Source organism: Amphiprion ocellaris, chromosome 10 (assembly GCF_022539595.1).
Source record: "Amphiprion ocellaris isolate individual 3 ecotype Okinawa chromosome 10, ASM2253959v1, whole genome shotgun sequence".
Lineage (NCBI taxonomy): Eukaryota > Metazoa > Chordata > Actinopteri > Pomacentridae > Amphiprion > Amphiprion ocellaris.
In genome coordinates, this window is record NC_072775.1 from 25,787,777 (window position 1) to 25,801,419 (window position 13,643).

Here is a 13,643-nt window from a genome sequence, read left to right on the forward strand (position 1 = left end):
AAATTCAAAAGAGTACCTCCCTGTGTAGTTTCACCTAAGTAAAACTCTTTTTTAAAAAAAACAGGCACCTCACATGCAAAAATCAAAAATCTTCAGGAGGAAGCTGGAGTATCTGGAGAAAACCCACACGTGCACAGGGAGAACATGCAAACTCCATGCAGAAAGATCCCAGGCTCAGAACCCAGGACCCTCTAGGACTTTCTTGCTCTGTATTTTCAATATATTAAATATACAATGTCAGTTAAAAATTTGAATATAAGAACAAATACTCTGCTTTTCAACTTAAAACAGATGCAGCTATTGACAAGTGATACAATTTTAAATTAATTACATGATAGTGATATTGGACAGGAGCATATTCCTATCTATTGTTTGCTGTAATAGTAATGCAGTTGTTGCATGGTGAGTCTTTTTACTTTTGATGCTTTGAATATATTTTGCTAATAATACTTTTCCCTTTCTGAAGTAAAAATTTGATAACAGTACTTATATTTTACATAATGGTATTACAGTTTGGAGCTTCCCCAGTTTTTAACAAAAAATAAAAAAAACAGCACAATTGTTTCCATAATTTTCAAACACATCACCTGATCTTCCTCAGTGCATAGCGCTGCTTATCATTCATGTGTTCATTAGTAGTTACCAATGTTTATCTTTACTGTATAGTGCTTGTCTGAACTAGTTGATGAATGGCATTTTTATCATCATCATGTACATTGTCAGTGTAATGTGCATTACTTCACTGTCATGTGTGACATCACTTATTACCTCAGTATACTTGCCAGCATTACTTTTTACTGTTGTAGCTTTATTTTAGCTTACCTATTTTATTTCAGTGTTGTATCATAAAAGTTGTTTATCTTATCGTATTTACGTTAGGTAACCTAAGCTAATGTTTCACAAGAAGTCTGAGGGCCCTCTTACTCTCTGATGATAATATAACCTTTAACAAGCTTATATGTGTGCTTAACACTGAAACTGAATTGTCAATAATACGCTGTGTATTTCATGAAATAATCAGTGGCTTTGTTGGGAAAGCAATGACACAGCAGCACAAAAACAACAGAAAATTCACTATCTCTGTGGAAAGCACTGCATGTTAGCACATGTAAGCTGAGGAGTAATCTCTTCTTCTTGGTACGGTTTATGGCTGTGTTGAAATTGCCTCAAGGACACACACAAACACATGTGGAACAGTGCATTCCTACACAGAGCACTCAGTCAATATAACACATAAAACTCACGTCAACATCTGAAGCTAGTATCAACACTGTCATCAACAGTTTTATTTGTGCTCAGAGTTTGGTCTACATCATGTCCAGCACCGAAACTGAAATCACATGGCCCCAAAACCATTTTAAGAAAGGAAAGAAACAAAGAACCATAAATATGTAAAAGGGCTACATGTGTTTAACAACCATGAATAAAAGGGAAATTACAGAGAATGAATGGCATGTAGAAAAAATCTTTTACAAAACAAATTTTTAAAAAAATCGTCCGATGTTCTTCTCTGCATTTTACAAGCTATTGAGCTCCTGCAGCGTTTGGTCCAGGACCTGGTGCATTCCTATGTTTTCCTCTTTTGCACTTGATAGGTTCTCTGTAATAAAAAGCATCAGTAGATTTAAAATCCGCGAACACATAAAATAATCATGTAAGAGGAGTGGGCAATAAAATACAGTTCATTTTAGAGCAGACAGAGCATTAAGAAACACACTTATTTGGCTTTTTCAAGTGGGCGGAAGAGAAACGCTACAATATTGTTGTGAAGAGTAGGCTTCAGTGAAATGACAGAAGACTGAGTAAAAGAGAAAAATGTCTTTATTGAGCTTCAGTTTAATGCAAAAGAGAAAGGAGCAGTGAGAGTGAAGGGGAAAAAAGAAGAGACAAAGTGCTTTAAATAAGGCAAAGACAGTAAAAGGAAAGTGAGGGCTTCCTAAGCTTAATGTGAGGTTTACAAGGTGTTCATATCATTGAGGGCATGATCCAGCTCCTCGCTGATAGCCTTGTACTTCAGCTTCTGAGTGTACAGTTCGTCTGCAGGTCAAAGGGCAGAGTGAAAGCAGATGGAGAAGGTTCAAAGGGAAAATGCAGGTTTGTGTAGACCATGGAGGGAAATCAGGAAGAGAAAGAGAGAAACCATAGATTAAAGATTAAGAAAACTAAAGATTGTGGGGAGAAACAGTGCAGATTACTGTAGGATTGAAATAAACAACTGAAATGAAGCATACCCTCTAAGTCATCTATGGTCTTTTCCAGCTTCGCCACTGTCCTCTCTGCAAATTCTGCACGGGTTTCCGCCTTTGAAAAAACAATAAACGTTTTGATTCTGCAGACGTAGCCTCCGTCAATGAATACATCTTAAGTGAACGTAAATTTACCTCCTTAAGTCTGTCATTCAGGACTTTGATCTCTTCCTCGTATTTGTCTTCTTTTTCAGAGTACTGCACAGAGAGAGACAAAGTTAATCATTTAACTGTCAATGTTTTAGTTTGTGAAAATGTGGTACTTCGCCTTTTCATGCCCGTACTGCATCAGTATTTATGCTACATGATTTATTATGAAACATGAAATTGGCCTGAAGCAAGGAATGCCGAGTACTGCATATTCATCTACAAATATGAGTGTGAAGTTGTTGGAGGTCAAGCAGAAATTTGTCAGACAACTTACCTTATCAGACTGAGCCTCTAGAGACTTGAGGTTGTTTGTGACATTCTTCAGCTCCTCTTCCAGGTCACCACACTTACTGAAGGAATGAGGAAGAATGTGTTTTAATGACAATACGTAGTTCTCTCATTTAGAATATGCTTAAAGATGTCATGTTATCTTGATAACATGTGAATGATGCCTGCAAGCATTTATGGAACTTTTCTGTTGTATTTGTGCTTACAGCTCTGCAATTTCTGCCCTCTCCTCTGCCCTTTCCAGTTCACCCTCCAGGATTACCAGTTTACGGGCAACCTGCCATTAAAAGACATGAAACGCAAGATTAGATTTAGTTGAAAAGTGAAGAACAGTTTAAATGGGATCTCTGTTTCTGTACCTCCTCATATTTGCGGTCAGCCTCCTCAGCGATATGTTTGGCTTCTTTGAGTTGCATCTCCTGAATCTCCATCTTCTCTTCATCTTTCATGGCTCTGTTCTCGATCACCTTCATGCCTCTAAAGACGAGAAAGAGACACAACCTTTAGTTTAACAAGACCACAAAGAGAATCAATAGCTGTAGAAATAAGGTATCTTGAATACTCACACTACTGTTCAAAAGTTTGGGGTAACCCAGGCAATGTCATGTTTTCCATGAAAACTCACAATTTTATTCATGTGCTAAGATAATTGCACAAAGGTTTTCTAATCATCAATTAGCCTTTCAATATGATTAGCTAACACAATGTAGCATTAGAACACAGGAGTGATGGTTACTAGAAATGGGCCTCTGTACCCCTATGTAGATATTCCATTAAAAACACCTGGAATAGTCATTTACCACATTAACAATGTCTAGACTTTATTTTTGATTCATTTAATGTTATCTAAAAAATTGCTTTCTTTCAAAAATAAGGACATTTCTAAGTGAACCCAAACTTTTGAACGGTAGTGTACATGTGGATCAACAGATGTACGGCCATCATTACCTTTCACTCTCGTCTGCAGCCTTCTCAGCCTCCTCCAGCTTCTGCAGGGCTGTGGCCAGCCTCTCCTGAGCACGATCCAACTCCTCCTCCACCAGCTGGATCCTGCGGTTCAAAGATGCCACATCGCCCTCAGCCTTTAACATTGCAAGGAGACATGGAGAGAAAGAAGTCAGAGATCAGCCAGGAAACAGGCAGCTGCCACAACAGGAAGGATGGTAGTCAGGATAACACTTGGCTATATATTATAAAATCACTGACTTTAGACATTAGGACTGGTTGGGTTAGGTGTATTTACAGTCCTGTCTACTCTATCCCTGCAGTCAAATGGTGTGAGTATACTGAGCTATGCATGGAGAGTTGTTGATGAATTCTCTCTGGACATGCATCTGTTCCTGTTTCATGGTCAGTTTCACTCTCAGCAGCCATGAAGACTGCTGGACTTTGCAGCTTGACCTGCCTCTGAGAACATGCTGATGCAGCATAACAGCCACACAGTTGAAGGCCGACATACACTACCGTTCAAAAGTTTGGGGTCACTTAGAAATGACCTTATTTTTGAAAGAAAAGTCTGTTTTTTCAAAGAAGATGACATTAAATTAATGAGAAATCCAGTCTAGACATTGTTAATGTGGTAAATGACTATTCTAGCTGGACACGGCTGATTTTGAATGGAATATCCACATAGGGGTACAGAGGAACATTTCCAGCAACCATCACTCCTGTGTTCTAATGCTACATTGTGTTAGCGAACCATGTTGAAAGGCTAATTTCTGATTAGAAAATCCTTGTGTAATTATGAGTTTTCATGGAAAACATGAAATTGTCTGGGTGACTCCAAACATTTGAACAGTAGTGTATCTGAAACGATCCAGCTGGCTGGACTTCAGTAATGTAAACCCATGCAAGGTTGGAACAACTGCCTGTTTCCTGTAGGACTGATATCCCAGATAACCATGTCTGTTCTCCTCTTCCTGGCTGAGGAGGAGCAGGAGGATCACAGATGCTGGTTTCACAGAGGTTGGGTGATTCGGTCAAGGTGCTCAAAGGACGAGTGGAACAGAGAGGTTTTGATGTTTGACAAAACACGAACAAACGACTCCCTGGTGTCTCAGAATACTATTGGAATGAATGGACGCGAACCTACAGTCTCTTGTTATTTCAACCAGCCTGTTGGCAGGTAATACGGTGACGAGGACACGCAGTGCATTTGAGCATTTGAGGTGTTTGAGCAGATATGGGGCGGGTTAAAGTTAGATAACCCATCCCGAAAGAAAGTCTACAAAGGAATGTCGCTACAATGATGTCTCAGCTTGCTTCTGAAACAACTCTGCTGAACCCAACTAGATTAAAAACCTCACAGTTGGCGAACACAGGCACGGTTTGTCCTCCTGTACGGGAGTTATGCGCGCATTGTCCGCTACCTTCAGTCCACTTCTGACGGACAAGGAGTTAATTCTTTACTCCTCAGCAAAGATGCTAAACAACTGTGTGTGCGCATTAAAAATAAACATAGAATGTGCTGGAGTTGGTTCAAATGATATTTTATCTCACTTTTTCGTGCAGTTCCCGTTCAGTGTCCAGCTCCCTTTGTACTGCCAGGGCACGATCCTCTGCCTCATCAACTTGTAGCTGGAGGGTTTGGATTTTCTTCTTCACCGCCTCCATGATTTCGACTGCTTTGTTTTCTCAAAAAGTATCAAAAAAAGCGAGCCCAAAAGGTAGCAGTCCGAACTGCTCTCAAGTTATTGTTTTAAGTCAAAGTTACAGACTCCGAGGAAATCTTTTTCTCGGGCAGGAAATCAGGGACGCGCAGAGCTGGGATGGGAAAAAGGGCTGGGAGTTTTCAGGAAATTTATGGCCAGATCCTCCAATCCTGTGAAGAAGCCTGTCTCAGATGACATCACAGGATTTAGGAGGGGAAGGCACTACTCTTTCCTCCACAAAAGAGGTGTGTAATGCCACTCTGTGTGAGTGGAAGTCTGGATTTTCTATTGTGGACTTATATGGCAAACTTTAGGTGTTTCTTTGGCTGCAATTTCCTGGTCTGATTAAAACGCGCAGGGATCGAAAAAGGAAAGGCGTATGTCTGAGTCATAGTCACTGTGTGATCAGTGTGAATCATAGCTAGTGTGAAATATAACATATGACCGGATATGGTTGAGTGAAATAGAAAAGGAAGGAAGCAAAAGTTGGTGAAGGAGAGAGAAGCAAGTAGTAGACTGCATGGAAATCAGTGGTCTAGAGATTTGGTTGTGGAGGGAGGAGGAAGGTGGGTCAAGAGTGGGGTGGGGTGGGGCGGTAATAATCCTCTTTAATAGGGCTAGTTGACCTGCAGTGGCTTGGAATGTAAATTGATTTGGTTGCAGACATGACCTGCAGCCATGGGGTGGCGACACATTCCTTCGGCGCCCCCTTCTGCCTCCTCCTCCTCACCCTTTAGAGTAGCCTGGATTTATTTTCTCTTTCTGTCCTTGTATCACATTTCTATAAATCAGCATCCCTCATAAGCAGTGTGAAACACATTAGAAGAAGAAGCAGTAGCAGACGGACCTACAAAAAGCAGATCTGTGGGCACCTGAAATGTAACCTGAGAGAGAAATCATCCGTGATCACCTTTAACCTCTGAGGTCTTAACTCACCTGCTCTCAGTGGTCGGTTTAAAGCTCCACTGTGGAGGTCCTTGTAAGTTGTGCTATCTTCCCTTCAATTGTGCTATAACTACTAGAGATGAAACCATTACAAAATCTACCAAAAAATATTAAAAAGAACTAATGAGGCAACAGAAAGTATTTCCATATGCCATTATCAAAACTACTGTTAGTATCTCTTGTGTCATACCAGTGTTATTATATTGGCTCCTTCCTGAAAGCCAGTGAGGCCAAATCTCTGTCTGTTTCCAGGTTTCGTTTACTCGCTCTTTGCTGTCAGTTGCTATAAATGCCTAGCCTAATCACACCTTTTCAAGGTTGAGATCTTACTGGAAAAGATACATTTGAGTGATAAAAATATGAAATAAACCCAAATGCTCCTTTAAAGTCAGTGGCATTCACCATTGTACTTGGACTATGTATGTACTGTAAGACCAGACAGAGGAGGCTGTAATATCTCCACCCCAAGAAAGGCCATTGCATTGATTTCATTAGACACTGCAGTATGGGGTTCTCTGTTTGCTTAAGCTGCATTCCTGGGATTCCTGGTCAGCTACAGGCTGGCCAAGTTTTGTCTGTGCTTGAGAAATAGTTTAGTTACAGGCCTCAGTGAGCCACCAATAACTTGGTTATTTTCAACATTATTTGGGTAAGAAGATACAAATGAGTCATTTTAGGATTCACTTTGTGGCTTTTTGTCCTATATAAGAACTGTGTAACACTGTGGAAGTAGAAGCTTGGATCAATTGTCCATTTCTATCTCATGGCAATTCTTTTGAACAAAAGTCCTCTTTTTTCATCACTATTTTATTATGTATTGTTACAATTCTAAATGTCCTCCTGTGTTCTGTCACTTAAGAACAACCAAACTACACAAAACTATCAAGGTGAGTCCCACACTGTCCCTTCTGTGTTGTGTAAGTAGTAGTAGAAGCAATGCTCAAACTGAGTGCCATGAGCATATCATTTGCTGATTTGTTTCAAACTAATTTTGAACTTTCATCTATGTTACTGGTCTTTTTTCAACCATGGTCAGATAAGTAATTCGCTCCATCTGAAAGAGTGGATATTGATACTTTGAATGACTTAGGTTGTGGGGTTCCACTGTAAAGTTAGTAATGTGTTTCAGATGGTGTCTTTCTGGTAAACTCACATCTGTGGCCTTCTTCTCCGACAGTTCCAGTTTCTCCTGAGCATCCTTCAGGGCCTCTGAGTACTTGTCCAGTTCATCCTCTGTTCCCTTCAGTTTCTTTTGCAGACCGAGCAGCTCATCTTCAAGCTGAGAGAGGGCAGATGTGACAGAAAATCAGTGATGTATTGAATATTTTTTACAGGATAGCTGAATGTAGACGTTTGGGAATATTTACGATCTTTTTCAGACAGGTGAGTGGCAACAGGAATGGACATAAGTTATTCTCTTTGTAATGCTCACTAGTGTACAATCACGCAAGAAGATCTTCAGAGCTGTTACCAAACTCTGTGACTTTTATCTTCTGGCTACCACAAATCTCTCTATAGTCCATTTGGTACATATTCAAATATTTAGGTCTGGTGGTAAAGCCAAATGAAAGTTCTGAGCATCTCCATAGTCATTAGGATTCATCCTCTGGGAACCAGGAATTTCTGTACCAGGGTTGAACAAGTAATTGATTTCAAATAAAACTAATTTAAGACAGTGTAATTGGTAAACCACAAAGGTGTGTAATTTCGAATGTATGCTATGCAGTACAACTGGTCCAGGGTTTAAACTGTTGTGATAATGGGTTTATAAATTAATGCATCCTCCTTAAAAACAGTCACACATTTGGTATTGATGGACTTCATGGTGAGTATATTCAAATATAGCTGATAGACCAACTAATATTTTCTTTTTTGGGTTATTATTTTGATAGTGTATCGTGTTATCATCTATTTAATTCAGACTATATCTTCAGTAGAAAATAGCTCCAAAGTAAACCATTCACCATTAATTCTGTGGATTGTTAAAAATAAACTAGACATTCTTTCTGAAGACACACAGCTGCTGAATTTTGAAAGTTACTTTGTTATTTGTATGCTCCAGTCCTTGTCAACTGCTGGAGTCTCTGCCTGATGTTCTGAGTAATAGATGTTGATACTTCAGTTACTTTTGTGTATTTTCAGGGCCTTCTGTCAGCCCGAGTGTACTCTCATGTTCAACTTATCTTGCCAAGAATAGCAAAGAAAGCATCGCTTGCTTGTATCCCTGCCATCCCAACAAACTAAAGAGCTCTGCATAATCTTCTAGGATTTCATGCTGACTGTTCCTTGATGCAGAAGACATGCTGGGGGTCCATATGTGCAGTGCCAGTGACAACTGTCACTTCTTGTGCTCTCTGAGGGTATGATTAAGGCATTAGCCACCAGAGAGAGGATTCTTTCCACTTGCTTTAATCTCGTTCCTGGCTTTGTCCGAGCATCTCCAACTCCCAGCTCTGCAACATTCCTCTCGTACCACCATAATGACGACACCACCTCCCACTGTGCAATAATTGCCTCTATTCAGACACCTCAGATATCTTATTACATCTCCAGATTCTACTTTGCTTGTATCAAGTGGTACAATTTCACTGTCATTAATTTAGTCCTGGAAATATCAGACTGTCTGAAGCTTGAGCACTGCAGCACCAAATATGGATGTGCACATATTTGAAATTTGTGAGGTTTTCTGTAATATTGTACAGACATCAGTTCCAATAAGGATGTTGTGAAACTTGGTCTACTAGAGTCTGAGCAATAGCTGCTTTAGTTGGTGTGTTTTAACTCTTGGTAGCTTGACGTAATGTATTTGAGTCACTGTGGATCATAGTTCCAGCAGTTGTCACTGTGCCATTCTGTCTGCTTCTGTGAACATCTTCCAGCCCTGGAGCTCAGTATCAGCTGCTCACTGCAATTCAGCATTTGGTGCTCTTGGGAGATACTTTAAATTTTATGTTGAGCCCTCTGCAGTCTGCTTGTGTTTTGGTGATAAATGATTAGGTTGTTTTAGACTACACTATGATATGATAATTTTAATTGTTCACATTAGGTTTTCATATTTATTTAATTCATAAATCAGAAAAAAAGGTAATCACAAAACAGTCAGTGGATTATAAAAACTGGAAAATAAAGTCAAATTATGCCAAGATGCATGACATGGTATAATGAGCAACTACATGACACAATAATAATGTTGCAATGTTGCTGATATCAAATTATTAAGAAAACTTTTGGATATATATCATTACACTGAAAACATGCACAAAATCACATAATTTCAAGAACAGAGACTAGCTATGACAACATGCACATTTTCTAAAACAATTTCCTGTTTACTTGCTCTGATCTTATTTACCTTATTTGCATTTGATCATATTTTTCTGCTGTGACACCTAAATATTGAATACATTAAAATTCCATAAAGTTTTTCCGTCCAGGTCTCACCTGTTTGCATTTATCTTCCGCTGCCTTCTTGTCAGACTCAGCCTGCTCTGCCCTGTCGATGGCATTCTCCTTGTCCAACTTCAGCATCTGCATCTTCTTTTTGATGGCCTCCATGATGAATGTTGCGTCTCAGTGCCTTACAGACTTCTGGAAAATATAGTTTTGCTTTCTTCGGGTGAAAAAATGGTGCAGATGGAAATGGAAGATGCCTTGCAGGAGCCCTCACAAGGTTGACGGGGAGAGCAACTGGCAGATGCAGAGAGGAGGAGAGAGACAGAGTGAGCACAGGAGAGGAGGATGCAAACTGAGTGTTGTTGGAGCTCTGTGTGATTTAAACTTGAGTGGAGGTTTGGAGACAGCCCCAGTCCCCAGTGACAGCCCTTTCCCATCGCTTGCCCCTTCCGCCACTCCCCGACTTGCCTACTCTACTTACTGTGCCCCCCTCCCTAATCTAAACTTCACCTCTCAAAGGCTTTTTGGAGGAACACCGTGGTGAAGATGTTTTGTGCAACGCTCAGCCAATGTCCTTATTTGGATTATTTGTTTTGGTCAGAACAGGAGAGTAATAGCAGATAAGAAGAAGGAAAATGATTCAGAACTCAGAATTCAAAAGGACATTGCTCACATTTGTAATACGAGTTACTTTCCCCCTTTGTGCTATCTATATGCCTGTGCTCTTACTTAGGAATGTTGAAATTGATGTTAATACCAGAGTTGGTTAGAAAGGACATAGTTTTCATTCTACTGCTGAATGAAAAAGGGCTGTATGGAAAATTATCCAGCCAAAGAAAATTTGGGGGGAAGAGCTCCGTGTCTGCATGTGATCTACACCAGGCAGTTGGAACGCTACAGTCGAGCTGCACAGACAGAAACCATAGATCCACTGCAATTAAGATCCTCCTAATTACTATTGGTTTCCACATTTTTATTTAGATCTGTTGCATGGGATTTGTGAGGCACACAATATAAAAAGTGTAGTTGACTGAGGGACAGAACTTGTACTTATGAGAGAAATATGGTTTGGTTTTATGAGATATTTGGAAAATGGGTCATGCTTGGTTTTTACTTCAAGCTCTTTATTTGCAGATATGAAATCAGAAAGTCATATCAGATATGTCATGACAAGAAAAAGACATTCAAAAACTAAATCCAGACTAGATATTCATATTTATGTTTTTATTTTGTAATCTAGGAACAATCTTGGTGCAAACATACCCTTTTTTTTAGCATGGTAGGAGGTGCATACTGTACATCTGTGGATGTCCCAATGACATCAACTGATGGACTTCTGTGCCAGCTGCAGCGGCTAAAAATAAAGATTACAAGGAAACTCAGAGGAACAGTGCAGTAGCCATTTAAGTAACATCTGAGGATAAACTTAGACAAATGTATCTCTTATTTCTGATGCTGCATGACCACTTTTGCAGTACATATCCTCTTGGTTGATGTTACTGTTATACAGACACTATCATGGCTGTGTACAGGAAGGACGAATTGAAACCAAACCTGGTACTTTGAGAAGCATTGTTTATTGTCTAGTAAATGCCATGTACCTGCAAATTTATTTTAAAAGAGATTTAGAATATTCCCTGGTAAACTGAAGGAGTAAGTGTTTATTTCTGTCTTGAGCACTTTTTTGTCAGAATGAATTAGTTATTTTAAAACACGTTTGATTACATTACATTACATACTAAAAAAGATTTTGAAAGTTTACTCTAAGTCTGGGTGAAATTGCGTTCTGAGATCAGGGCCTGTTACACGTTACATCACATCAGCAGACAGGAATGTGATACACAGTTACACAAATATTAGCAACTCTTAAAAGACACTTTGTACCTGTGTTTTGAGGCTGCCTTTCCAGAAGTCCCCCTCGGGAAACCTGCCAAGTTGAAGTTTAAGCGATACAATGTACAAATCTTTGAAGTAAGAGTACAAGATTACTGTAAGTGCACTATGCTCATCTTCTTCAACAGGGGAAGGAAACTGCAGCCTGTTTTGTCAGGAGTTCATGAAAGTGGTGGCAGTTTGATAGCTTGGGGTTAACACAAGCTTACATCATGACCCTGAGAGATAACAGTGGTGGTCTGTACCTTATTTGGTCCATCACAATAGTGACTGCACACATTGTTATGATTACAAATTTTACTTAGTGGAACTCTTTTTCAGGTTTAATAGTGATGTTAAAGGAGGTTTGCAGCAGAACCCAGACAGGGGTAATATAGAGAGGGAGAGAACAGGAGAACGAGAAATAGTGACAGAGTGAATCAGAAGAGGAGCCAGAGAAATTAGAACCCTCCCACAGGAAACTGAGCTAAACTCCTCTTCTCCTTGTATGGTAAAAACTCCCCCAAAAGCCTCAGTATCGCCTTGGGAGTAGAGTGAAAGTCCTGCTAAGTATAAATCACAAGGCTATGGGAATGGTGGAACAAATTAGAGTTTATATGAGCACTACCATGAAGAATACAAGCTCGTTTTTAGTAGTCTTCAGTGCTAAATGTCATAGAAGTGCGTACTGTATGTAAATATTACTGTTGGATCTCAAATGTTTTCAAACCAATGACAGACCTGTAACATCCAATTTTTTCACATCAACAGTCGGGCTTACAGCAGAAGTCTGTCTCAGTGCAGAATAATGAACATCCAAGATCATAAAAACCTGTTGTGGCAATAACTGATGAATCAAAAGTAACGCCTGTGTGATGCACTGACTCATAGCGTACTGAGACAAGCCTAGCTATCAGGCTTCTGTACAAACATGTCTATTAACTACACAACTACCAAGACACAAACACTGTGGACAGCGTCTGGAAGTGGTTGAGGGAAGTAGCAGTCTGTTATATTTGGGTCTGTAGCTCAGTCCACTTGTATTCATGACTCCTGACAATGTCTACACTCCATCTTAGCAGCCAAGGGAACACAGATCTGTCAGTCTGAGGGGTAACAGTTGTCTTGCAAAAGACCAGTGCTGAAAGGCTTTTCACACTAACGTTTGCCAGTTTTCACTCATGCATATACTTTTAATGTCCTCACCTCAGTTTGATTTCTGCTTTAATTGATATAAAAATGAAGCTTTTTCCCAGTGTGTTTATCACAAAATTGTCTATTCACACATCATGTTCCTTAAAATTGTGTCACAATACGCAGATGTAAAAAGTACCAGCTGTTTGTTTAATGCACTTGACTTGACTTGAAACGTTATTTTAATGTCAAGACTATGCTATCTCAATAATTACTCCAGTAGCTTTGTGTATTATAAAACACTGACATATTAATAAGTAGTATATTTTTAGATATATGAAGCACCAATACTTCTTCTTATGTTTCAGGAGTCTTTTCACCTCTGATGAAGTCATGATCTGTTGCTTGGCTGCCATCTGAGCTTTACACATCAGCAGTTATAGCCATTAGGGTGATCAACTGCATTAAGCTGAAGCTTAGAGTGACTGGATTTAATGGCACATCACATCAGCATTTATGACAGTGAAGCTTTGCACAGATTTAAATATTCTGAATGAGAAGTCTAACTTCAGTGAAGACTTTTGTTTCTCATTGAGTTTCACTTCAATTAATTGAAGCTACAACATGAAGCATATGGTAATGTTTAAGACAGTATTTTGAAGAGTCTGAGGATAATTTTTCATTGTGTCAACTTACCTGTGCTCAAGGTCAGGTCAAGAAAGAAAGGCTTTTCACAGTTTGGTGTGGAAGAATTTAACTGGCCCACACAGAGCCCTGATCTCAGTTGTCAAACCTTTGGGATGAACAGGGACAACCGTGAGCCAGGCGGTATCACTCAACATCACTGCCTAATTTTTTAAAGGCTTTGAAATGAGATGCTTAAAAGAACAACCGTAGGTGCAAAACACAGTGACATGAAGTAATGAAAAGGTCGAAAGAAGAAAATAAGTTTGAAAAGGGGATA

At 39.5% G+C, this 13,643-nt stretch overlaps 1 protein-coding gene across 4 annotated transcripts; it reads right to left on the reverse strand.

Annotated features, from left to right (window-relative positions):
- Window positions 1-1,259: 1,259 nt before the first annotated feature.
- On the reverse strand, window positions 1,260-10,074 carry tpm4b (tropomyosin 4b). 4 transcript variants are annotated; one of them, XM_023280651.3, is made up of 9 exons: window positions 9,722-10,074; window positions 7,434-7,559; window positions 3,633-3,766; window positions 3,044-3,161; window positions 2,891-2,961; window positions 2,671-2,746; window positions 2,382-2,444; window positions 2,232-2,301; window positions 1,260-1,600 (listed from the first exon to the last, which is right to left on the reverse strand). In XM_023280651.3, exons 1-9 carry the CDS (start codon window positions 9,833-9,835, stop codon window positions 1,518-1,520), a joined length of 855 nt encoding a protein of 284 aa, XP_023136419.1. In that variant the 5' UTR covers window positions 9,836-10,074; the 3' UTR covers window positions 1,260-1,517. The 4 variants fall into 4 exon arrangements, with proteins under 4 accessions (XP_023136419.1, XP_023136422.1, XP_023136420.1 ...); XM_023280652.3 differs by lacking the exon at window positions 1,260-1,600 and adding an exon at window positions 1,804-2,037; XM_023280654.3 differs by lacking the exons at window positions 7,434-7,559; window positions 9,722-10,074 and adding an exon at window positions 5,184-5,464.
- Between the last annotated feature and the right edge of the window lie 3,569 nt (window positions 10,075-13,643).